Source organism: Microchirus variegatus (assembly GCF_963457635.1).
Source record: "Microchirus variegatus genome assembly, chromosome: 2".
Lineage (NCBI taxonomy): Eukaryota > Metazoa > Chordata > Actinopteri > Pleuronectiformes > Soleidae > Microchirus > Microchirus variegatus.
In genome coordinates this window covers 2,508,677-2,535,268 of record NC_139803.1, presented here as the reverse complement: position 1 = coordinate 2,535,268, position 26,592 = coordinate 2,508,677, and the positions used below count along the sequence as shown (strand labels likewise).

The window sequence follows — 26,592 nt, the reverse complement described above, 5'->3', positions numbered from 1 at the left end:
GATCAGTGAGTTTTGGCGTGTGGTTTGAGTCCATGAAGAGTTGAGTGAAACCAACAGTGTGTCTTATTGATAAACAGGTTTACCATTTGTTTATATTCAGGTTCAGACTGAGATGAACTGATCTTTAAAACTAGATGCGCTGTAGATAACTGTGCAAACTCATGCAGTTCTATCCGTGTTCATACATAAAGCTGCTATTGTTTTTAAATGGCTATTACTTTAGAGCGGGGGTTCTCAAAGTTTTGATACCTGAGGGCCAATTTAGGAACCCAACATTGGACTGAGGGCCGCCAAAGGAAAAAAACCCCAGAAAAAGTCCCATTTGTACTAATTTTAATGACCAGATTGCAGTTCTACAGTTTAGCGTTAATATAATGTAATTTAAGCATTAATATAATAACGCTTTATAGTTTACTGGGTAATTACCCAGTATTTTGGCCATTGTTCTTACCTTCTAATTACAGGTTAATACCAAGTAACACATTTCTGTTACCATATATTTACTGGGTAAATAGCTAGTAATTGGGGGCTGTAGCTACCTGCTTATTACCAGCTTATAACCCAATAATACACTAAAATTCACCATATAGAAACCAGGTAAATACCCAGTATTTTTGTTTACACTTATTGGTCTGTATCCAGTAATGTCCAATAAACATTTAACAAGCTTAGTAGCTCCTGGATTAAAACTATCAACTGTAATTCACTACGGGCCGCCCCAGAAATGTTTCAGCGGGCCGCCATTGGGCCCCGGGCCGCACTTTGAGAACCAATGGTTTAGATCATTGGTTCTCAAAGTGCGGCCCGGGGGCCAATGGCGGGCTGCCCGAAATGTTTCTGCGGGCCGCCATTGGGCCCACGGGCCGCACCTTGAGAACCAATGCTTTAGAGAATAAAAATAGACACATCAAGGTGAGCATCAAATGTCTTTAATTTACAGTCGCTAAGAAAAAAAGAAAAAAAGGAAGCAACACCTCTATAAAAAAGAAAAACCCAAGGCAGGCAACCTTTACACAGCTGAACACAGATGAATTTCAACCTGTGGGCCTGTATTGTACAAATAAGACCAAAGCACCCACAGTAAGGCACAAACTGCAACAGCGGTTAGCCAAACACAAATCGACGTAATCCTCGGCGCAGAAAATCTTCTTTTTTTTGTTTTTATTTACGTAAGTCCTATTCTCAATCTACACTCTCACAATCCTGCACACACATGGCATATTTGAAAACTTTGCAATCAGCGAAAAACAAATCACATAATCTACAACAATACAATATACAACTAACGTCTCTAGTTGTACAAAAACTACAATGAATGTCTCTGGAGAGGGGTGAACAAAATTTTAATTCAAAACAACTGATCAGTGGTACCAAAGACTACGTTTCTCTAACAGTACAGACAGTGTTTCATGAACACATTAAACGTGCAATGTAGTTTGCCTAATAATGAAAGAATCCTTTGCTGGCAGCTGGTTTCATAGACCTGCTGGACGTTTGACTGCAGAGGTCGACAATGATCCCCGCGCAGTTTGGTCCCACCGTTAGAATCGGGGTCGTGCTAAGGTTGGTGAAAACAGTGATGCTTTTATCTCAGCGTGAACTACAGTGCATTTATTGCTATTAAAGCTAGCTCTTTTTTTTTCCACATTCATTCATTTTGGGCCTGGGCCACCCTGGATGCGTGCGCAGTGCGCGGACCGGCTGCTACGCTACGTCCGCGACATCTCGCGTACCTCTATGGTTTAACTTTAAAATTACCGCTTAACTTGACGTGCATCTGTACTCGGCTAAACGCCTGGACTCTTTACGGTGAATCTGCACGACTATCAGTCCTGCGGATATTTTTTTACAATTAAAGCACACAAAATCAGTGGCTTCAGGAAACTGACATTTCAGTGCTTTTACTTTGAAATGGATACAGGATGCGGCGCGTTTGTGACAGCTGTGACTTTTGTTCTTTGAGATATATTATTAAAAAGAGGCCACTTTGTGTGAGAAACATCAGGAGTAGGTTTCATATGGCCGGCTGCAGTGTGGCTGCTCTAATCGGCAAGTGTGTCTGCTCGCATATCCATTGTGGACCCAATGCTTAGATTTCCTTGCAATTACAGATGCCAGTTTCTACTAAGAAGCATTTATCTCGAATTCTACTCGGGAAACATTTCTTCCATGTCACAAATTCCTCGATTATGTTGATTTGAGCTACAATGCAAAAAACTTTGTTTCATATAAGAAATTTGAGTTTTTATCAAAAAACTTTCCAAAAAATGTCACCCTTTTAAAACAGTCACACATAGGAAGTCGTGATATAGGAAGTGGTTGTATCCAGGTAATGATCCTATTGGGAAATTTAATCTTTAATGGCAAAAGTGGAGTCATAAAAACCCCCATCTCTTTTCTACATTTATTGATCCATAATTTTGCTGAGCGAGATCCCACGACGACGCAGAAGACGGTTAAGATTTTCCAGAAGGACTCCTTCACAACTCAGTGATCATCTCCGTCGGTTTTCCCCCCGTTATGGTCCTGTCCTCTCTCGTCCTCCTGTGAACCACCTTGTTCCCCATTGGCCTGGAACTTGTCATGGGCCCACCTGGGGCCATTGGTGGTGGTGGTGGTGGTGGTGGAGCCTGCTGTGGCGGCTTTGCGGATGATGAATCGCGCCCTTCCGTGCGAGACGCTTCCCCGCCCTCGCCCTCTGTTGTGGTCTGCCTGCCCGTCTCTGTTGTCGTGCTGAGAACGGCGAAAAAGTACGAGGGAAATGTTTAGACGAGGACAAGCTTGGGCTAGATTAGCCTAAATGACACGACGTGATCGATCTGAGCAAGATAAGAGGCATGAGTGAACAAGAGATTGACCCTACCAAATAGTACTGTTTACTCTTGGGAGTGTACTCTGGTTCCCATCCTTCACTTTTTTGGTGCTCTGCCATTTTTACGGGGTTAATGTGTGGACTGTTCCCCAGACAGTTGCCTCTGTTCCAGCCCCTTCCACGAATTCGTACTTGCTGTAATTAGAAGGAAGAACAAGAAAGGGGACGCAAGATCATTGACAGAAGAAACTGCGAAAGTCAAATGTTAAAATGGTATCTCCTACAAGAGAATGACACCACTTTACATTCCAGTGTGCAAGAATTGGTGACCTCTAGTGGCGAGACTGAAGCATGCCAGGGGAAGTATGGAGTCTACGCATACCAGAAAGGATGAACACCCTCTTTCACAACTCTCTTCACTCAAAATGCAAAATGCATGTCTATTCAGGCTGCTGTAGAAAAATGTAGGATGATGGCGGCCTCCATTAAAGCGGATCTAGACGGGAAGTTCCAATTAACGCTGTTTTTTTTTTAGTGTGTATCTGCGTCATTACCTTTAAGAAGCCCTGAAGGTTCAAAACAAACAGTTCAGCCACTGCTTAGAACGCTGTGTTTTATTGTAATCTCGGGGCTCAGCGAGATCTCTGAAAAAACCCGGTCCGGTTACGTAAACACCGGTTCTCCTGAACAGCAGATCCTCCTGCTCCGGGCACTAGTCCGGGCACATCCGGTTGCGTACATTGAACCGCAGAAGAAGAATGGAGGTGTTTCACGAGCGACAGTGTCTTCTGACTCTGGGTCTGACTCCGGGTCAAAGTCATAAAAGGGACTGTGGCGGGGAGTCGTGAAGAAGCTATTTTTAAACACTGTTAAAACATCCATCCATCCATCCATTTTCTACCGCTTATCCGGGGCCGGGTCGCGGGGGCAGCAGTCTGAGAAGGGACGCCCAGACCTCCCTCTCGCAGGACACTTCCTCCAGCTCTTCCGGGGGACCCCAAGGCGTTCCCAGGCCAGCCGGGTGACGTAGTCACTCCAGCGTGTCCTGGGTCTTCCTCTGGGTCTCCTCCAGGTGGGACATGCCCGGAACACCTCCCGAGGGAGTCGTCCAGGGGGCATCCGATACAGATGCCCGAGCCACCTCAGCTGGCTCCTCTCGATGTGGAGGAGCAGCGGCTCTACTCCGAGCTCCTCCCGGGTGACAGAGCTCCTCACCCTATCTTTAAGGGAGCGCTCTGCCACCCTGCGGAGAAAACTCATTTCAGCCGCTTGTATCTGGGATCTTGTTCTTTCGGTCATAACCCAAAGTTCATGACCAAAACAATGTTTTTATAATGAGTAGCAGTGCAGCCACCGTTCCAGAGGGGGGAGCTGCGCTTCTGAGAGCGGGTGTGCTGAATATGTCACTTCCGGGTACTGGCCAATCACAAGACAGTTGGGAAGCCGGTGTGAGAGTTGGGTCTGAAATATCGCGGCTGGTCAACAGCGTCAGAAAAGAGGATTTCTATCGGCTCGTTTTCAGCAACTAGGAGGTTTTTGACCATAAAAAACAAGTTAATGTATGTAAGTAGACCTCCATAACTAACATATATGTGCAACAGGACCAACTCTATGTGAGCTTTAAAGCGACGCCTAACGTAACCAGACAGATTATTTTAAGATTAAGAAAGCAGTTATACAAATCTTAACTCTGCACACTGGATCTATTCAACCGTAATTTTGATCAACTTACAAATCCTCCAAGTGGTCTTCCTCTTTCAGGCCCTGGTGATCCTCCCTGACCCAGTCGAGTCTTATTAAAGCCTTCATCTTTGGGATCAGACTTGTTTGCGGGCAAATCTTCTACTTGCTGGGATGTTCTCGATGAGGAAGACGAGGACGAACTCGAGCGAGAGCGCTTCTTATTGCTTTTTCTAAAAAAAAAAACAGATGTGCAAAATCTTTCACGACCGTCTGTTTATATTCACACACGGAGACAGAGGAGGGGAAAACTGTACATACTCTGATCTTTTGTGGCATTTGGAGAACTTTTCCATCGATCGCTCTCTGCTCGAATTCGGGGAATCTCTTCCCTGTTCCTGTTTGTGTTCACTTTCGTGGGTGGTATATTTTTTGCGGCGCTCGATATCCAAACGGAGGTCCATCGAGTCGCTCCCCTTTGGTTTTTCCCCGCCGTCCTGAGCAAATCAAAGCAGAGCAGAACGTAGTGGACAGACTTTGAATTAGCATGAAGAGCTTTTTCAGTCTGATCTCAGCCAAAGCTGGTTTGCAAGCCAAGATATTCTACATTAATGACATATTAATAGGAGAAATGGTGACAAACCTGTGTATCAGCCAGCCGGCATGAATAAAAGCAAGTCATAGTGAAGTGAATCCTTCAGTACAATTAATGGACCAGTAGTTTTGCATGTTTTTAGTAGGACCTACAAATCTGAAATTTTCTCCTAGAGCATATTTTCATATCTGAAAATAAATAGGCAATGACTAGACATTATTAGCAGTTAGCAATTATCAGTCAGCTTTATTTTAAATCAGTGTTATGTTACTGTTTTCTCAGGAGAAAACTTATTTACTGGTGCATTCACTTGCTTTTGAGACATTCCAAGAACTAAAGAGTCCACAAGTACATAGTTTTCTTGCATATTGGTCTCGTCTTTTACTTTCTGATAATCAATGAATTGGTTTAAGACTTATTTATCTGAAATTTGAAAAAACTGAACATCTTTGGTTTATTGACGAACAAATGTATTTCTGAAATTTGGGAAATACTGATCAATTTTGTGGACAACAACTAATTGAATAACTTAACTGCAGCCCGATATCATATCGCGTGGATATCCTGTAATGATACCAATATCTGGCTGGTATTTATCTGTACATGCAAAACCAATAGAAATTAATGATAAAGAACATGAAAATGCTATATTTCATGCTAGTTTGACTGTTAAAGGTGCATTATGTAATAAATCTAAAGCTAACTGGCCATAAAATCCTCCTAATATGTCACAGAGACTCAGGAATAATGTTCATATAACAAACTGAACTCACCAACAACAACAGTACAGCCAAAATATTTGCATTAAAAAAAATATTTTGCAGACTGCAAATCATGTTTATGTTTTGAAATCATGTTTTTGGCATGTGGCGCCACCTACCGCCGTTCTACCAATCATTGCAGTCAGTAGAATTTCAGCTGCCGAGCAACCACGGGTTGCCAGTTACGTCTGATAACGAAACCTAAAAGACCTCGGTATTTTGAATTTGAATGTAGTAACCGTTTTTGGCCACATTCTTACATATGGCACCTTTAATTGTAACTGCTTTTTGGGAGGGAGGAGGGGGGGATTTTTACACTTGTTTGAAAGCGGTCGACCATTATAGTCAATACAGAAACATTGTCTATTTCAATTTAAGCATGTAAAAGTAAGCACAAGTGCAACACAGTACTTGCTGAAGGTAATTTCCGTTGCTTATTTTCTTTTTTTTTTTAAAAGAATACTTACGAAGATATCGTTTAGTCCTTTGTACAGCTTTGGCACAGTGGCTTCCATTTCTGACTCTTTTTTTTTGATTCTTTAGCCTCGGTCAGGCTTGTGCCCACAATATAATCAATTCACCCAGTGTGTGAAGGTGACATAATCAAACGACAAAGTCAAAGTGCCTTGTTTTTTTTTATATTTGCATTTCTTTAGACTTTGAGCGTCTCTCCCGTCAAAGGAAAGCCATAGGCTTTTTAGGAGAGCGCAGTCAAAAGGCATCTGTCCTGCTCACTGTTTTGTTGTTTGGTTTTTTTCCAACAAACGTCATAGTGCAAAATGGTGAGTCACCTTGTAAGTGCCATCCTCTGAGCATTTCACTGCCTCAAAAAGCTGCGAGTGTTTCTTAAATGCACTTGTTGAAACGTCAATTATCCTGCGGGGAAAAAGAAACACGAGTTAAAATGAGACGCATTAAAACACACGCGGTTATAGAGACGCTGTACACGCAGATGCCAAAAATAACAAACTCCAAGCACAGTGATGAACCATGAAGCCGAAAATAAAACTGACCTCCACCGAGCATGAGAACAAAATTAAGGGAAGATTTTCAGGTAGGAAAGGTGAAAGAAATACCTGAAAGCTGTTAAAAGAGGAGGTGAAGCCACAGCACACTGAAGGTGAGAGGGGGGGGTCACTCAATAGGCGACTCTACCTGTGAATCTCTGGGCTTTTTCTCGGCTTCATCATTTCCTTCTCGGCGGCTCGTCGTTGGTACATGGTGAACCGCTGGTTTAGAGTCAAGCCGGAAGATGGAAAGTGCTGAGCTGTAAGGAGTTAACAGTCAGAAAGTGGCTCTATGTGGATTTATTTTTAGACCGTTGTGAATCATGCCGCCAGTCACAATTAATATTGTATATTTTGTCGTTTAAAAGTTTAATTAAGTGTACGAGTGTTTTCCAAGCATTCATTTCCATGGATTAACCAAAACCAGACCTACCTGTGTAGTCACTGTGTCCATTAACATTTTTTTACAACTGATTTTTCCAGAACATTTACTCCGTATTTGCCCACCCCTAATGTTCTGTTTTACATCTTTCAAAACAAAACGGTTCTTTCTTTTTTTTCTCAGAAACAAAATGCATTTGTGATGTTTTGTCAAGTAAACTTGAGCCCTATTATGACTAAGTTCCGTGGGCAAAACAAATGCTTGTATGGCTTGCGATTCTGAAAAAATAGATGCTTTACTTCATTATTGAAACACTTGATTTTTAGGATTCACGTACGTCGAGACGTGGAGTTGGACTCACCTTTGATGTGGTGAAGGATGGTGACTATGTGATGAGCAAAGAGCTCAGACGGACTCCTGTGGAACTGAGCAGCCTGAACGTGTTGGAAGATGGAGCGAAACTCCTGATCCTTTTTTGACGACTGCACGAGATCCTGAGACAACTGTCGCTCCTCAGCTAAAATATCAGAAGAGCTGAAAAATAACCCAAGAAAAGACGAAAATGTTGTTTTGTGGGATAACGGCGTAAAAACAACTACTACAGCACAGGAATGCGCGGTATTAAAGCTCCCTTAGAGCGGTCCTTTCGCACATATGCGAGTTATCGAGGTCTACTTGCGTAAATTAACTTGTTTTTACGGTCAAAAACCTCCTAGTTGCTGCAAACGAGCCGATATAAAAATCTCTCCTTGCTGACGCTCTCCTCAGCCGCGGTGTTTCAGACTGAAATCTCACCCCCAGAAGACGGACTGTGTTGTTGTGATTGGCCAGTACCCGGCAGTGACATATTCAGCGCACCAGCTCTCAGAAGCGCAGCTCCCCCTTCTGGAACGGTGGATGCACTGCGACTAATTAACAAAACATTGTTTTGACAGTGTTTAAAAACAGCTCCGTCACGACTCCCAGCCGCAGTCCCTTTGACGACTTTGACCCGGAGTCAGACCCAGAGTCAGAATACGCAATGTACGCAACCGAATGTGCCCGGACTAGTGCCCGGACTAGTGCCCGGAGCAGGAGGATCTGCTGTTCAGGAGAAGTGATCCTTATGTCACGATTCCAGGCTTTTTCAGACCGCTTGCAGAGCCTGAGAATACAATAAAACCCAGCGTTCTCAGCAGTGGCTGAACTGTTTGTTTAGAAACTTTAGGGCTTCATAAACGAGGTAATGGCGGCAGATACACACCAAAAACAGCGTGAATTGGAACTTCCGATCTATGAGAGCTTTAATCATCCAACTTATTATTTCCGGACTCTGTTTTTGACGAGTCGTACTTTATATTAAAGGTTTTGTTATGGTGATGTTTTAATACTACGATATACCTTGAAATCAGTTATCAGCCCATGTCTATGACTTCTAGCAGTGCAGATACTGCAGGAGGTTTTTTTCGTTTTTGGTTCAGTGAGGAAACGTCAACAACAACTTTTAGATGCTCACCTTATTAAGCCGTCTCCGAGAAAATCCATTCTGACATTAACTTTTGTTTCCTTTTGTCTCGAGGACACGAGAGGCGAGTCCTCTCCCCTGATCGTAAACATCTCCCTGTCAGAGTTCCTCCTCGCTGGAGGAGATTTTGCCATCTTCCTGGCTTTACAACTCCTGTCCGGGGACATGCCTTCAAGCGTCCCCGCCAACTCCCTCTTTGCGAGGGCGGCGACGAGGGCGGCGGAATCGTCCGGCTTTCGACCGCGATGCGTCTCCTCTGCCGTGCCGTCGCGGTCGCTGTTGGCTCCCTGAGAATAGGTCGCTTTCTTCCATTTGCCAAAGCATTCCTCAAATAGTCCATTGGCCGAATAAGTGTCCTTGCTGTTTGGCTTAGAGGACTCGCCCCCGTTGTGCCAGTCCTTGTGCAGCGATTTCGAATGAGGCACGAGGACCATTTCCTCCTCGTGTCCGCTTTCAATGTGCAGAAAGGGAGACGTTTTCAAGAAGCTTTTCAGAGACATTTCTCTGTCAATGTCCCCTTTGTACTTCTTGGACATTGAGTCAGTGTGAAGTTCTGACGCTTTGCCATTAACTTTCCTCTGCTCCACGTCCACATCGTTTGCCTCCGAGTTAGTGCATTTTTCCGAAGCAGGAGTGGCTTTCTTGTTTTGCTCCTCCAGAAACCTAAACAATGACAAAGAGATGAAGACCTGCATCAAAGGGTGAATTCCAATTCCTTTGCTTAACCCTCAATCTCAAAAACGCGCGTTCCCTCTAGTGCAAGTGCTGTCCCGATTCTCAGAAAAATTAAGTCGAGTTGGGCCAAGTTTAAGGGCTGTATCGCCCTCAATATTGAGATTTTACAAGACCACACCTTGGGAGCAAGGGCTACCCAGAATGCATTGCGTGTTTTCACATGAGAAAGATGGCGTCGAAAGCAACGAAGCGAGTGCGAGTATTTTCTTTAATAGAGATATAAAAATGATGAAAACCATTGTATTATCTTAGTTTAGGCCCATATTATGGATTACTGACGTCATTGTTGCGTAACATTTATTTTTATTTTACGATCTTTTGTCAATAGTCGGCCGGTTGCGGACAAGCGATGGTTTGCTATGGTTTACTTTTCAATAAGTCGTGGTGTGTGGTAACTGTCAGCTGAATATTTGTATGAGTATCATCTTATAACTAACTGACAACCTAATAACTTGACTGACAAACGGATCGTAATAAATAATCCTGACGTAAACGTGTTCTTCTTCTTCTTCTTCTTCTTTTTTGGGAGTTGACAGACTGGACGCTAGCTTTGGCTTTATTCTGCCCCCTACAGTCTGAAGACGTATCTGCATTTAAGGGGTGTCCCATTTCTAAGTGACAAAATAACCCTCAACACTTGGTTTTGAGGGCCAGTTAAGATTAAGGGTTGAGCTTGAGGGTTAAGATAGGAATTGGAATTGGCCCCAACTCATGCATTTAGACAATTGGCTGACAATTTGCAATATCTAGGAAACCAAATAAAAATCAGTGTCAGATCTATGCAAATACACACATCTGTGGTGATATTAAACAGTGTAGTTGGGCAACACAAATCTTCTTTTTTTTTTTATGACAACCGCACCCAAACCTTGCAATGCCAAGGAATTGCTAAGGTAAAAGTGTTTTTGTGATCTACAAACACACATGAAAGCATTTAAGAACCAAACAGTAATTCATAACGTGGCTGTTGCACGTCTATAAAGCTCGCATAGTTTTGATAAAAGCAATGTCGGAACCGATTCGCGAGAAGAAGAAGAAGTAAAATCTCAAAAGTCTTACTTTCTGAAGGCGATGGAGATCGCCGTTTTATCTCCGTCCAGGTATTCTTCGCTCGAGAAGAAGTCGTAGCTGGAAAGCATTGGATTCAGATTTTCGTGCGAGACCTTTTTGGAGGAGGGTGAACTGCATATCGCCTTCCATGAGGGGGCACCGTTGTTGGTGTCATTTGTGTGTTTAGGGGAGGGACCAGACTGGTTTGTGGTCTGGCTGCTAGGCCCAACAGTAAGAGCAGAGCCGGGTCTCTTAGGACTGCTGCTGCTGCAGTTGTCCAGACTCTGCCACTTGCCCTCACTTTTCCCATTGCCCGTGCCGTCTTTGGCGTCTCCGTTGACGTCTCCGAGGTCCACTTGCTCCCGATCGCTCCCTCCGTCCTTCTGCGCGTCCTTTAAGGCGGCGTTGTCGTCTTTCGCGTCCTTTGACGTCGGATTAGCCAGAAACGAGGCCGGCCTGCACTTGGGAGAGGACGAGTGCGAGGATGAAGACGAGTGACGAGATTGCCTGGACAACGGCGAGGAGGATCGGTCCGAGTGGTGAGAGGGACCACCGGGAGGCGGGCTTCCCGAACGTTTTTGGAGGTTGTACGATTGCCTGCGCGAATTGTTTTGTTGCTGCTGTTGCTGCTGTTGTTGTTGTTGTTGCTGCTTCTGTGGGTGCTGCTTGTAATTCTTCCAGTTGGGACGGAAGTTGTTGTTGTTGTTGTTGTTGTAGCCCCCACCGCCGCCTCCACCGCCGCGCTGGTAGCGTCCACGCGGGAAGTAGCCCCGCCCTCGGCCCCTGAAGTTGTACGGCCTCCGGAAGCCGCGGTGGTAGCCTCGGAACTCCCGGTTGTTTTGGTAACCTCTCGGATATTTCTTCTCCCGGTTATAAGACGGAGAATGCGATCTTGACCGTGACCGAGACCTAGAGCTGTGAACAAACCAAGGATGGGGGAAAGAATGACAATTTTAATGGGTTTTTTTTGTCACAAACATTTAAATGCTCTGCTATCTATTACCTCTACTAGGGCTGGGCGATATGGCCTCAAATCAATATCACGATATATTGACCCGACACGAACATACCGGTAGCCTGCCTACCTACGCACACACACACAGCCAAAAACTACTTTTATTTTGTTATCTTTTAAAAGAAAACAAACATTTTTGATTATCGAATATATCAATAACGGCAAAATGACGTAGATTATCGTCGTAAATTCCGATAACGATAAATTTTCGATATATCGCCCCGGCCCTAATCTCTACTGCCAAGACCTGTAAATGTTAAGTCGATTAACAATTAAAATGATCTTAAAATTAAACGTAGACTTTGTGAAAATATTGTCTCATAGCTAGAGCTGCAACTAACGATTATTTTCGTAATCGATTAAGCTGCGGATTATTTTCTCGATTAATCGATGAATCGTTTGGTGCATAAAATGTTAAAAAACGTTGATCAGCGTAACCTGGAAATGACGATGTTCTCTAATGTCTTGTTTTGTCCACAAACCAAAATGATTCAGTTTTAATGAGTTCTTTGTTTATGTGGAGCAAAGAAACCAAGAAAATATTCACATTTAAGAAGCTAAAACAATCAGAAATCTTGTTTTAATCATGAAAAAAGCTTCAAACCGATTATCGATTTATCAAAATAGTTGGCGATTCATTTAGTAGTCGATTAATAATCGATTCATCGATTAATCGTTTCAGCTCTGATTCATATTTTAATGAAATCTCCTGTACTTCATTGTGATTCCCTTGGTGGCTTAACCAGGCAATGCTGAACTGCACAGTAATGGAAGTCGGACCTTTATGAAACCATAACATAGGCACATGAAGTAAAGCAACCTTACAAGTTGGATCAAACTTCCTGAATAATGTTTAAAATTGTTTACATTCCTTTTTTTCTAAGCTTTAATATCAGAGTAAACATAACAACTTGGAAAAAGTGAGTCTGAATGCAACATTTGATCAGTACTGTGTTGTACAGAAATCTGAAACCACTTTTCCAAACCACAAAAATGCACAATGGACGGAAGTGCAGCTTATATCCAGCAGCAGCAGCCATACATCAGTTTGACTTGGCAAAACATACAGAATGTTAGCATTAAACATGTGGGCCTCCACGCTGATGGGAGCCCACAAAGGAAAAAGGCAAGGGTGCAGTTTCAGGCTTGTCCACACGGTGTCTCTGTCGCGCTTCTGGTGATAGTGAACGTGTCTTGAGATGCATTCATGCAAAAAAACCTTTCAACATACTCGACACAGTACAGCACGTTCTTTTATGTCGGATCGCTGATTTTTGACTTCTGTCTTTGAGTCTTACTACATCGTAACAGCACGTCCACAACGTTTCACTGTCCTCTGAATTTACACCGTTGACACCATTAACAACAATGCATCTCTTGTTTTGTCTTCAACCTTTCCTACAAACTGTCAAATAAATAAAACCAGTACTGGGGCAGTTTCCTCGACCAGAATCTGTGACTTTTACATGCAAAACTTTCAGTAAACTGCAAGAATTATACTCCGAGCTGGGAAGAGAGCGAAGCAACGCCACGCGCTAACGTGATGACAAACACATGTTAAAGCCATGCATATAAAAGGCTGGATAAAGCAACAACAACTCACCCGGTGTGTTTTTTCATTGGAATACAGAATGTTTAAAAGAAGGGCAGCGCCACTAAGCAGCACTGCATACTCACAGTGCGAGCCACAGACACTGCACCTCCTCTGACCAGCTCTGGTAAAGTGGGGGAGTCACATGGACCGTATGACGGGGAGGGAAAAAAAAAAAAAAAAAAAAAATCTACTTGAATTGCTTTGACTCTATGGTTGCCAGTTACCAGAGCTGTTCATGCAGTTCGGTAAAGGCTTTAGAGAAAAATTCAATAGATGCTTTTAATTAAGCGATCTTAATGTTGTATTCAAGCGAGAGGCACTACAGTTTATTTTATTAAACAAATCACTGTGGGAACAAGCATTGTCCCTTGGGATCATTTCTGCGTGTGTTGTTGCTTTTCTCGGCCGTTTATTAGTCAGCATTTGTACCGAAAAAAAAAACCCCGATGCAAATTTGTGCTTTCGTGCCTTTGCAATTACCACGAACCCACGATCCACACCGTGTGCAAAGGTGGTTTCAAGGAAGAGAAGTTTTATTAGATTCTTTCCACGTCTCTTCTTTATCCTAATTTTAATACGAGCTGCAAAGCGTTGCCAGGAAATGGAGCTGCCCTGCCAGTTTCGCTGCCATGCCACGGTCGTTCTGCCAGAAACAGCAGAGGCTTCGGAGCCAGAGGATCCCTACCCTACAACTGGGTGCTTGTTTTTTCCATCAGCAAAGCGACGGACATCAAATGCCGCTTTGATTTGCTTGATAAAATAGTTCTGTGTGCCGCTGACGTTTAAGGACGTGTAAATATTTCCCCGATTTAACGACTAACGATTCGCACAAACTCCAGTTGTGTTTGCCGAGCGACAGCTGGAATTTTTCTCAAAACAACAATTTCCTCTGGACACAGGAGCTGACTCAAGACTTTGGGTCGGACCCAAATCCTTTTTTAAAAAAAAAGCTGCACCAGCAAATTCGTCACGAAATCCATGACGGGACGAGGTCTGACAGGAAATGAACAGAAAATGCTACGTTCTATTATTTTAAAGGTGCCATATGTAAGAATGTGGCCAAAAACTGTTACTACATTCAAACTCGAAATACCGAGGTCTTTTAGGTTTCGTTTTCTGACGTAACTGGCAACCCGTGGTTGCTCGGCAGCTGAGGCTCTACTGACTGCAATGATTGGTAGACGGCGGTAGGTGGCGCCACATGATTTCAAAACATAAACATGATTTGCAGTCTGCAAAATATTTTTTTTAATGCAAATATTTTGTCTGTACTGTTGTTGGAGTCTCTGTGACATATTAGGAGGATTTTACGACCAGTTAGCTTTAGATTTATTACATAATGCACCTTTAACCTGTATTTTCTAAATGAAATGTCTGGATATATGCATTGTTCTCATCTGCTGCACCCGTTACCAGTTTCTCTCTTGTCCATAACTGCCAACTTTTACGGGTCACCGTTACTTCCGAGAATAAGGTGGATCGGTGTTTTCACCACACATAGTATCTCAAGTATCAGGTAAGACTCGAGACTGTAACATCAAACCTTTTAACAAGGGAACGGCCAAAGAAAACAAAGTTGCTCGTAACTACAAAGACCGTAGAAGATGGTAAAATGCTCCTCTACCTGTAACGACGCTTCCTGGAACGAGACCTGGAGCGACTCCTGGAGCGGGAGGTGGAGCGGGATCTCGACCGGGATCTTGAACGGCTCCGGGACCTTGAGGCGGATTTTGTGGATCTGGACATCACTGCAGCCAGTCCACCTCAAACTGTCACACAGAAAGAAAAAAAAAAAGAGTTGTACGTCCAAGTTAGGATTCGGAAAATGTTAGAAGGCAAATCGTACAAAAAAAAAAAATAATGCCTGTCACCTTTTTTAAAACACGGTCTGGAAAAAAAAAAAGTATTAATCATCTGTGCGAACAGCTGAAGGAGCATTTAGCCGAGCCGATCAAAATCCATTTCAGAGTCCCTGAAATCCATGAAATAAAATATATCCAGCACAGAGTAACCGTCGGAGATCGACTTTCAAAAATCAGTCGCCGAAGACAGAGCAGCTGTGAAAAAGGAAGGCAAGCAGCGTGTCGTCGAGCAGGGCATCCAAACACAACCTGTTTTATTTAGACTCTGATCATTTGCATAAAGGGGAGTCTCGCGTCAGTCGCCCGACTACTCGACTGTTGGGGCGACTAATGAATACCAACGCAATCGGTAAGATCCAACAAATATGAGTCTCCTCAACAACAGAGGGTAAATAAATCAGTGACCTAAGTCACAGCTTAAGTGTTTAGTATTGTTTACCTCTGGTCAGAACTGTATTTCTTAACCCCGTTTAATTTAATATAATATTTAGTGATATATACATTAGTATTGTAACATCAAACCTGACTGTTATCGTCTCTATCGGCCACAGAAACACCTATATTTGTCGACCTCTACTTTACTGAAGTTCCCTTCAATCCCCACTTCATCTACATAAGTGTATCCAAAACTGTTCCGAACTGAGAAAGTGACAAAGCCAAGTTCAACTTCTGTTTGTCAATATCCAAGGCAGTTGGGATACCTGAGGGCCAATTTAGGAACCCAGCATTGGACTGAGGGCCGCCAAAGTAAAAAAAAAACGAAAGAAATCCCATTTGTAATAATTGTAATGACCAGATTGCAGTTCTACAGTTTACACTTGTTGGTCTGTATCCAGTAATGTCCAATAAACATTTAACAAGCTTAGTAGCTCCTGGATTAAAACTATCAACTGTAATTCATTGCGGGGCCGACAGAAATGTTTCTGCGGGCCGCCATTGGGCCCGCGGGCCGCACTTTGAGAACCAATGACACTAAGGAGGATGATGAATACTAAGTAATGTGGAGTTACTGTGTGACTTGATGATGATTTCTTTGAGAACTAGAAGTTTGTTGTACATCACATTTTGATTGTTTTTTACAAAAGTCAAATAGTACTTAAAGGAAGTTACTTTATGAGCTTGACTTGGATATTATCGGTGCATTATGTAATAAATCTAAAGCTAACTGGCCATAAAATCCTCCTAATATGTCACAGAGACTCAGGAATAATGTTCATATAACAAACTGAACTCACCAACAACAACAGTACAGACAAAATATTTGCATTAAAAAAAATAAAAAAATTTGCAGACTGCAAATCATGTTTATGTTTTGAAATCATGTTTTGGCGTCATGTGGCGCCACCTACCGCTGCCGTCTACCAATCATTGCGGTCGGTAGAGTCTCTGCTGCCGAGCAACCACGGGTTGCCAGTTACGTCAGAAAACGGAAACCTAAAAGACCTCGGTGTTTTGAATTTGAATGTAGTAATCGTTTTTGGCCACATTCTTACATGTGGCACCTTTTAAAATAGAGATTTATTTATTTATTTTAAATCAAAAGAAGTGTGATAAGCCTGAGAAAACAGCGCCTCCTTCAGGAATATTAATGCAGCCTTGAAGTTGCTTTTTGTTCCAGTTTTTCTTTATTTAATACCCTTGATCCAAAATAATAAAGAAATTAATTTAGTTACTTGTCGAAGGAGTAATATGTAATAAGTAAGACTTGGCCAGCATTGGTCACATCAGTGGGAAAGTAGTTAATTTCAACAGTTGCCGCTTCACCTCATCACATTTGCCTGTGGTTAAGCATCTGCTGCTGAACTTGTTCTGTTCCCAGAGATAGGAACACATTTAACTGTGTGCTCGGTGAACGCAGACCACAATATTTGTGTATTTTTTTTGTTTATTTCCTGTTCTTTCAGGACAGACGCAGAGTTCTCTGTGGCCCCACGATACCTCTGAATACATGTAAATGCCCACCGATCGAACATAAATGATCTTTTATTATTATTATTATTATTATTATTATTATTATTATTGTTATTATTATCAGAGTCATCCTCTGGGGGGGACGGCGGAAAGGGGAAATTGCCGGGCTACGCATGAGAGGGATTTCACAACTCGCCTCGGTGTATATCCCCCCGCTACTATTTTGGAGAGGATTGGAAATGGATCCATGTCACCCCCGGCACCACCTCCTCCTCCTCCTCCTCCTCCTCCTCGTGCACTGTGAACTTCCCCACTCTCCTCGTTACTTGTTGTCTTTGGCTTTCAGAGAATCGTTTCCTGAAGGTTTCAGCCTCGACGTGTACCCATCAATGCAGCTTACTGTGCACATTTGAAGTGTGGCATTCACACGTTCCCTCCTCTTTATCCTGGTAGTAGCGAAAGAAATGCTTCTCAATTTTTCACAAGGAAAACTACTACGTTCCACTTTTAGAAAATGTATTACTTTGAATCTGTATTAAAGGGACACTGTGTAGTATTTATGGGTTTATATGACCCAAAATCCCCTTTCATATACATATTATGTGCTCCTGCATTGTCTAGTCCAGGGGTTCTCAAAGTTTTGATACCTGAGAGCCAATTTAGGAACCCAACATTGGACTGAGGGCCGCCAAAGAAAAAAAGGAAAAAAAACAGAAATAAATCCCATTTGTACTAATTTTAATGATCAGATTGCAGTTCTACAGTTTAGCGTTAAGTAATATAAGCGTTAATATAATAACGCTTTATAATTTACTGGGTAATTACCCAGTATTTTGGCCATTGTTCTTACCTTCTAATTACAGGTTAATACCAAGTAACACATTTCTGTTACCATATATTTACTGGGTAAATAGCTAGTAATTGGGGGCTGTAGCTACCTGCTTATTACATGCTTATAACCTAATAATACACTAAAATTCACTATATAGAAACCAGGTAAATACCCATTATTTTTGTTTACACTTATTGGTCTGTATCCAGTAATGTCCAATAAACATTTAACAAGCTTAGTAGCTCCTGGATTAAAACTATCAACTGTAATTCACCGCGGGGGCCGCCAGAAATGTTTCTGCGGGCCGCCATTGGCCCCCGGGCCGCACCTTGAGAACCAATGGTCTAGTCGCTGTATAATCGTTTTTGTTTCATTTTCGTAGTGTTTCAAAAAGTCATGTAAAATAACACGGTCGCGGGCCGCGGGTTGCATAGCCACTGTCGGCAGCGAGACGCCATGTTTCTACCGGAGCCTGTGAGGACAAACGCGAGAGAACAAATCAAGCGTCGCTTTACTTGTAGCAGGAAGTCCCGCCTCCACTCTCTCCGCTTCGTCTGCTACGGCCGCGGTAGCTCCGCCCTCTCCCTCGCCTCACGAAACTTCATCTGCTGACGCGGAGAAAGACGACGAGGACGACATTTGACCGGCTGCGGACACCGTAGCGCTCGGGGAAGGGAGGGGGTGAGCAGAGGAGCAGTTCTTTGTTGAAAATTTCAGCCTCTCCTCTAGATGGCACTAATAAACTACTTACTTCACCTTTGACGTTTGAAAGCGTTTCTGTAAATCTGTATAAAAGGTTTTAATTTGCCTGAAACTGGTTCACATGAAACTGCATACAAAACGGCTGAAGTTCCCCAGCTAGTGTGAAACTATTGATTTATGACCGTTTAACAACACAAACTAAATTTAGCCATGTAAAGTACGTGTGAATACACGGATGCCGTGGCCTCCTGACCTCGGGGTAGGAAAATCAGACAGAACTGCGCGGCAGAATCGGTTTCAATAGCTCCGCACTGAAACCTCCATTGATAACCAGCTGCAGCTGCTGCTGCTGCTCCGCCGCGCTGTGTGGTCCGTAGCGTAATCACTGGCATTTTCAGTTACTCAAACGGAGCCTTTTGATGTCCTGCTACTAGAATGCAGTGCACGCACAGTCACCAACACACTTGAAGGCACCACGGTTGATTTTTCACCTGTAACGAGCACAACCTAAAACTGAAAAAACAACCACCAGCGTCCAAGTCTGACTCATAATTAGGCTGTAATAATGTTGTGACTATTGATACCATGATGCATCTTATTGTGGTGCAGTCGCACACAAGCGCACAGCACTGAAGAAAAATAACATCCATTCCTAGTCTGCACCGTAACTTCAGCCAGTTTTATCACTGTAGGTGAACTTGTTATTGAATAACTTAAGGAAAAATATTCAAAAGTCTGACAGTTGATGTAAAGCAGTGTTTCCCATTGTTTTAATATTGGGAACCCACAGTTTTAAAGCGGATCTAGACCGGAAGTTCCAATTAACGCTGTTTTTTTAGTGTGTATCTGCGTCATTACCTTGTTTAAGGTAAATGACGGTATGAACAGTTCAGCCACCGCTGAGAACGCTGTGCTTTATTGTAATCTCGGGCTCAGCGAGATCTCTGAAAAAACCCGGTCCGGTTACGTAAACAACGGTTCTCCGGAACAGCAGATCCTCCTGCTCCGGGCACTCGTCCGGGCACATCCGGTTGCGTACATTGAACCGCAGAAGAAGAATAACGTCCGTTGTAGAGGTGTTTCACGAGCGACAGTGTATTTTTAAACACTGTTAAAACAATATTTTGATAATGAGGAGCAGTGCATCCACCGTTCCAGAGGGGGGAGCTGCGCTTCTGAGAGCAGATGTGCTGAATATGTCAATATGTCGGGTATTGGCCAATCACAACACACTCTGTCTTCTGGGTGCGAGAGTTGAGTCTGAAATATCGCGGCTGGGGAACAGCATCAGAAAAGAGGATTTCTATCGGCTCGTTTACAGCAACTAGGAGGTTTTTGACCATAAAAACAAGTTAATGTGTGTAAGTAGACCTCCATAACTAACATATATGTGCAACAGGACCACTCTATGTGAGGTTTAATTAATTATGGCGAACAAGAGGCTCATGGCACTTTTCCGTAAAGTTCTAGCAATACTCGGCTCAGCTCAACGCTACTCGGTTTGTGCATCAGTCATCAGCATCGTTTTCCATGACTTCATAGTATTGCTGCGCGAAACCGCCGTGACGTTATACGTGGCACAAACGCCACCAAACATGGTGTATTTTAGCGGAGAGCTGCCGTGCGTGCACGCTGTAACGCTCTTGAACGTCATGCTCGTGACCATCTATGATGTTCACTGACCAATCACTGACCGGCAGTCTGTTGACATCGCATTTTAGTATCGGCTCAGCTCGCTCGGAAACCTCGGGCCAGAGCAGGTATCAAAAAAGCACCAGGTACCAGGTACTATCACTAATGGAAAAGCAAAAAAAAAACAGTACAGTTGAGCCGAGTAGTGCTAGAACTGTATAATGGAAAGGCGACCATTAATACAACTAGAGTTTAAAACAGGTACTGCAATCCATACTAAAACTATTGGAGAGCACAGTCTCCCCTCCAGCGTGGGTGAATCCATCCAACCTCCTTGACTAAAAAAAAATTTAGATTATGGTTATTATGGTTATTTAAAGGGACAGTGCGTAGTATTTATGGGTTTATATAACCCAAAATCCACTTTTTTTTATACATATTATGTGCTCCTGCATTGTCTAGTCGCTGTATAATAGTTTTTGTTTCATTTTCGTAGTGTTTCAAAAAGTCATGTAAAACAACATGGTCACGGGCCGCTGTTGCATAGCCACTGTTGGCAGCGAGACGCCATGTTTCTACTGGAGCCTGTAAGGACAAACGTGAGAGAACGAGAGTCCCGCCTCCACTGACGGAGCTGATACGATATACAAAAGACACACTTATACTATATCTGAATAAATACTAGAACCTCATCTGCTGACACGGAGAAAGACGACGAGGACGACATTTGACCGGCTGAGGATACCGTAGCGCTCGGGGAAGGGAGGGGGGTGAGCAGAGGAGCAGTTCTTTGTTGTAAATTTCAGCCTCTCCTCTAGATGGCACTATAAAACATGCTGTCAGCGACTGAGAGGCTTTAAACCATGTCTAACATTGTCATCAGTGAAACCAGTTTCTAACATGTATCCTTAATCTCTGACGACGTACCGTGGATATTTTCTGACTTAATGCAATACATTTCTTACAGTATGCAGCTCGTTTTAGTTCAAGGTTGGAAACGGTTCTGCAAATACACCGACAACGCTGAATAAAAATCAACCTGCAAACCATCTGTAGGACCCGCCCTAGTCTTTTGGAGAACGACGGATTGACATAGTCGTAGTAATGTGAAAGCATATCAATAGCAATAGTGGCTGAATTGAATTGATAGAGGGTCTCACGTGGACAGTGACACACCACAGACATTCCCCCCCCCCCCCCCTCCCTGGACTGAGCAGCGACAGCTGTATAATCCTCATCAGCTGTGTATTTCATGTAAGCGCAAAAGTAGCTCGATCAACAATGACCCAGCAACCCGATACGCGGCTCAAAGCACACGACGAGAAACCCCTCCGTTCAATCGAAGCCGCTCGTCGTTAAGGCCGGGATGCCGCAGCGGCAGCTGGAATCACATTTGTTATCTATGTGTTGCCCCCTGCTGCAGACGCCCGTTTCAGAAAAACCACAGCAACTGTCACTGGCACGATATTTCATTATCGAAATGCAGCGAGAGACGCTTCGGTTAATGGATAGTAAAGCCCCCCCCCGACAACACTCGCTCGCACAAGATAAACCTTACAGCTTCCTCCTGTTGGTCGTTTTTTAATGAAACAAAAATAACTTGTTCCACAACAACAACAACCTGCCTCGTTCGGTTATAGCCGAATATAGACTTGTTTTTCCTGCGGGGGAACCTCCGTTACTGTTAGACGCGCGGATGACCTCGTGCTGAGATTTCATGTAACATTATTCTTTGCCATTCACCAACAATGACAGATGAGAACACAGTTCAGCTTTGGCATTGAATGAAGCGTCAAAGTTTAACACTAACATTATCCCAGTAACTGAGGCAGGTCTATATATCGTATTTACTGGCTGCAGGGTAATCTGTTTTTGGAGGATCTGTGTTGCTTATCCTTGGTGTGGAAGGTCCTGCAGATACTAATGTAATAATTAGGGCCTAGTTACAGGACTTAGGTGCTGGACAAAGGAGACAAGAGGTGTGGAAATATCCTATTTCGCCAAGTCAAACTCGTTCCCTTGTGTCCTAATGAACATGTAGGAACAATACCATAAGTATGAAGCACCACAGCAGTTTAAATACCCTACCAAAACAGCCTTGTTCAGAAGGCTAGTATCCCTAGTAGTATAGTAGTAGTATCCCTTAAAGCTCACATAGAGTGGTCCTGTTGCACATATATGTTAGTTATGGAGGTCTACTTACATACATTAACTTGTTTTTATGCTCAAAAACCTCCTAGTTGCTGTAAACGAGCCGATAGAAATCCTCTTTTCTGACGCTGTTTCCCCGGCCGCGATATTTCAGACTCAACTCTCACCCCGGCGTTCCCAACTGTCTTGTGATTGGCCAGTACCCGGAAGTGACATATTCAGCACACCCGCTCTCAGAAGCGCAGCTCCCCCCTCTGGAACGGTGGATGCACTGCTACTCATTATCAAAACATTGTTTTAACAATGTTTAAAAATAGCTTTGACCCAGAGTCAGAAGACACTGTCGCTCGTGAAACACCTCCACAACGGACGTTATTCTTCTTCTGCGGTTCAATGTACGCAACCGGATGTGCCCGGACTAGTGCCCGGAGCAGGATGATCTGCTGTTCAGGAGAACCGGTGTTTACGTAACCGGACCGGGTTTTTTTCAGAGATCTCGCTGAGCCCGAGATTACAATAAAACACAGCGTTCTCAGCAGTGGCTGAACTGTTTGTTTAGAACCTTCAGGGCTTCTTAAACAAGGTAATGACGCAGATACACACTAAAAAAAAAACAGCGTTAATTGGAACTTCCGGTCTAGATCCGCTTTAAATGATTAAAAAGTTGATTTTGCATAATATGGGACCTTTATGACATTTCCACACATCAGTTGAAGCTCTTGGAGTCATTTTGTAAACCTCACCCTCCGAGGCAACATTTAAGGCACCAGCCCTTTTTTTTTCACTTTGCTTGTCAGTGATGTGATTATCTGTGAGTGGAACACTGGAGCACAAGATTCATCCTTGATGACTCAGACCCAAATACTTGGAACTTTGTCTACAACACTAAATATTTAAGTGTGCAATTTAAGTTTTTCTGCTTTGGGATTGCGCTGCTGACATAAGAGCCATAAGACAGTGAGTGGCCTGTGCAGGCGCTGTAGGAAAATGAAATGCATTATTTCCACTCCAACAATACTGTTTTTAATGAATTAATAAACAATTGTCTTATGACTTATAATTATTATCAAATCATAATATAACTTGTGGCAAGCATTTTGCAGTGTCTAATTTACAGAAGCATTGTTGTAAATTAATCTTTTCCAAGTAGTTATTGGTAAATTAATTAAAAAACCTAATGTTATTTAAAACATTAGGCACATAAATCTTAGGAACTTTGCTTCTTTGGGACCACGGTGCAAACCCAGGCTTTGGATGTTCTAAACCAAAACATCCTTTACTACCTGGATTGTTGAAAAATCCAACTGCAATGTCTCTCCATGCACTTAACTAAGAAAATTCTACAATAATAATAATAATAATAACAATAATAATAAAAGTTCAAACCCTTTGGTCAGTTCTGGGCCCAAGGAACAGTCTAAAGAACCTAACGGTCCGTTTCTAATGTGACTTTGCATCACACTGTGCGGCGATCGTATCTTTTTACCATGAGATTCTTTTTGCATATCCATCACAGCTGTAAGTAGCAGCTAAAAATCACCCGCTGTGTGGTGTCCAGTGTGGCGCACGAGGCCACCTTTGCCTTTGAAAATGGCTTCACATCAGGGTGTCAGCGAGGCATCCTCGCACCGACACGCTCGGCTTCTCGACTGTCTGTCATCGCCGCGTTTCGCGGAACTCGCTCGCGTACGAGAGAGAAGTCGTCGGTTTAAAGCCCGTCTGTTTCTATTCAGGCAGGCTCTCGCACTAAATCACGACGTTGTACGACTGAAGCTGATCTTTAGTTTAGCTGCGTTTGGCACGGTCTGGACGCGCAATTGGCATCGGCTTTGTTGTGGTAAACACGAGTGGCATGTTGTACAACCGGAATGCTTTCATTCCTGCTGTGGACGCAGCGCTCACTCGCACGGCACCAATGAGGGCTGCACGCATTTCGTGTTCGTAAAGTTTTTTTTTTACTTCAGAGAAGTTGGACAAATGTGAGAAACACCAACGGTTTGCAACACATGCAAAGTTAATTGATCACTAAATCCTCACAAAGACAGTCTGCACTGCAGTCTCTGTACTGATGCACCGTAAAAACACGGTACCTCCCTTAACTTGTGCAAAGTCATTTTCTACCTTCACACCACTGATCATGACGATATGTGGACATTAGATCTTAAAAGATAAACCGAGTAACCCATAATCTCCATTTAAGGCCACATTATACTTTATATTTATCCGACTGCGTAACCACGGAGACCCCTCGAGCCTTTATACTTCTGCGTCGTGGTGATGGATACGCACTGCAATTTCCCCGCCCGATCAGTAGGGGTCACTACGCAAAGGTTGTTGTGCTTTTGGCTACAGTGAGCAATGGCGTCCGAGAGAGAAAGACTGTTGTTGTTGTTGAAACAGTGGCCGTTTGTCACTTTTCTGTGTCACGGAACGCAGTTTTAAGACAATTTGAGGCGAGAAATTGGCCATTTAGAGTCTAAACATGTGGATTGTGTGTATTAAGATATGAAGTATTTATAGTTTGGCAGCGACGTTGTCGGCGGTGATCGGCTCCGCCACTGTGGACGCTCGGTGCTCACTGTGAGCCGGCACAGAGCAGCGTTATCTCGGGCCTGTCCTGAGGACCAATCGCAGCTCTTGCCGTCTCCGTTGTCCCTTTGACGGAGTGACGGACACTTAAAAAATATTTTGTGCAGTCGGAGACGACGCAGAGGGCTCTGCGTAACCTACGTAGGAGTATAAATTGGGCTTAACAGACGTCCAAAGTGGTTAATTTTACTCGTCTGTTAAGGAAAATGTGAAATCAATACTATGATACTATTATGTTGACTCAGTGTGACGTTAAGGCAACTTGCCATTAATTCTACAGATAAGGAAAAAACCTCCAACTAAAATTGATTTACTCATTCATTTAATTAGCATTTATTGAACCAGTTTAATCCAAATGAGATCAAGGATCTCTTTTACAGTCGAGACATGGTCACAACAGCTACGTTAAAAGTCAGAGACGCATTTATCGGCCACATAAAAACTTAAATCCAAATACATTACACACACACACTTTTATCCAAAGCGACTTACATATAGTCTGGGTTACTCGGTTTCGAATTTGAAGATCAGACCGTTGTCTCAGGTAGTCGAGTGACTTAAAATGACTGCAAACTTTCTGCACCAAAACAATAACGCATCGCTCACTTGTGTTTACAAGACACAGCAGGTGCACTACATACGACTGGGCACACCTTTTCATATTGTGTGTGTGCCTTTTATGCACCTGGTGTTTGTTAAAGAGGATTGACCTCTACCCGGATCCGGTAGCCCAGCAGGAAATTGCATGATAATGTTTTCAAACGTTTTTTTTTTTTTTTCTTCTTTGCATCACTGGAGCAGAGAGAGAGAGTGTCACGTTACACCACCACAAACGCCGGCTTAGATGAGCGTTTACAGAGAAAAAGTCTACAAGGACGATTTCCAGTTTCCAGATTGCAGCCGTTTACTGTAGGTGGGGACGTTTAAGTGTAACCTGCAATCACAACAGTCACTCTGTCGTCGGGGCCGACCGCTAAAAACAACAGCACCTAACTGTATATGAAACGACTCACTTCCACAAGATCTCGCTCAAATCCTATGGTGGTTCCAAAGATTCCAGAATAATCAATCAATACACCTTCTTGATATGTTTGTTAGTTATTTTTCCATATAACAGACAATAGATCTATTGGTGTTTTTTTCCTCACGGTGCAAAATATTCACATTTAAGAAGCTTTGAACACTATGATAACGTGTTCAAACTATTTCATCAATGATGAAAATAGTTCACTTTGTAATCATTAATAAACAAATAATCAATAAATAGTTGCAGCCCTCGCCTGGACAGGTGTTTACCAGGTGACTTCCAGTGTGCATTGTTCACATATGACAAAATGAATAAAACTCATATATGAAGACGATAAATTAACATGACGTCAGAGAATATGATAATAAAAGTCGTTTTAATGACCAACAGTTGATATTTTATACTGGTCAGACATAAAAAAAAGAGCCTTCTTCTTGTTTATATTATAAATATTACTTTTGTTTTATGTTTATATCTGAGGTTAATATGTGCGTAATTGGTGCTGCGTAATTGCAGCCACAGCCTCGTCGCTAACGCGGAAAATTCATTCATTAATTTTACTTTTTCTTTCTTCATTTTCTATCACAAAATGAAGAGGATGCGGAAATAAATAATAAAAAATAAAAAAATCAACCTACCGTGTTGTTGCTGTGGTCGCCGAGTATCACTGCGTCACATTCAGACACCGGTGCGTAAAAATTGTGGAGGAAAGAAACGATGCGTAAAAGCCAGTTTCTCGCTGCTCTTCTGT

General features: G+C 43.0%; 1 protein-coding gene across 3 annotated transcripts; it reads right to left on the bottom strand.

Annotated features, from left to right (window-relative positions):
- Positions 1 to 913: 913 nt before the first annotated feature.
- On the bottom strand, positions 914 to 26,592 carry thrap3a (thyroid hormone receptor associated protein 3a). Of its 3 annotated transcripts, none has more exons than XM_083909248.1 (11): positions 26,480 to 26,592; positions 14,760 to 14,904; positions 10,536 to 11,441; positions 8,733 to 9,404; positions 7,599 to 7,771; positions 7,004 to 7,115; positions 6,640 to 6,724; positions 4,814 to 4,989; positions 4,545 to 4,725; positions 2,864 to 3,007; positions 914 to 2,733 (listed from the first exon to the last, which is right to left on the bottom strand). In XM_083909248.1, the coding sequence occupies exons 2-11, from the start codon at positions 14,879 to 14,881 to the stop codon at positions 2,488 to 2,490; spliced, it is 2,817 nt and encodes a 938-aa protein (XP_083765374.1). In that variant the 5' UTR covers positions 14,882 to 14,904; positions 26,480 to 26,592; the 3' UTR covers positions 914 to 2,487. The 3 variants fall into 3 exon arrangements, with proteins under 3 accessions (XP_083765374.1, XP_083765373.1, XP_083765375.1); XM_083909247.1 differs by lacking the exon at positions 26,480 to 26,592 and adding an exon at positions 15,007 to 15,167; XM_083909249.1 differs by lacking the exons at positions 14,760 to 14,904; positions 26,480 to 26,592 and adding an exon at positions 13,145 to 13,252.

Bases quoted from the DNA above. Each gene is read 5' to 3' on its own strand.
- thrap3a (XM_083909248.1), bottom strand. From the start codon at position 14,881: ATGTCCAGATCCACAAAATCCGCCTCAAGGTCCCGGAGCCGTTCAAGA. The intron at 7,116-7,598 runs GTGAGTCCAACT...AACTCCTTACAG, and splicing joins CATCCTTCACCACATCAAAG to CTCAGCACTTTCCATCTTCC. The intron at 4,990-6,639 runs GTGACTCACCAT...TGATTTGCTCAG, and splicing joins CAGAGGATGGCACTTACAAG to GACGGCGGGGAAAAACCAAA.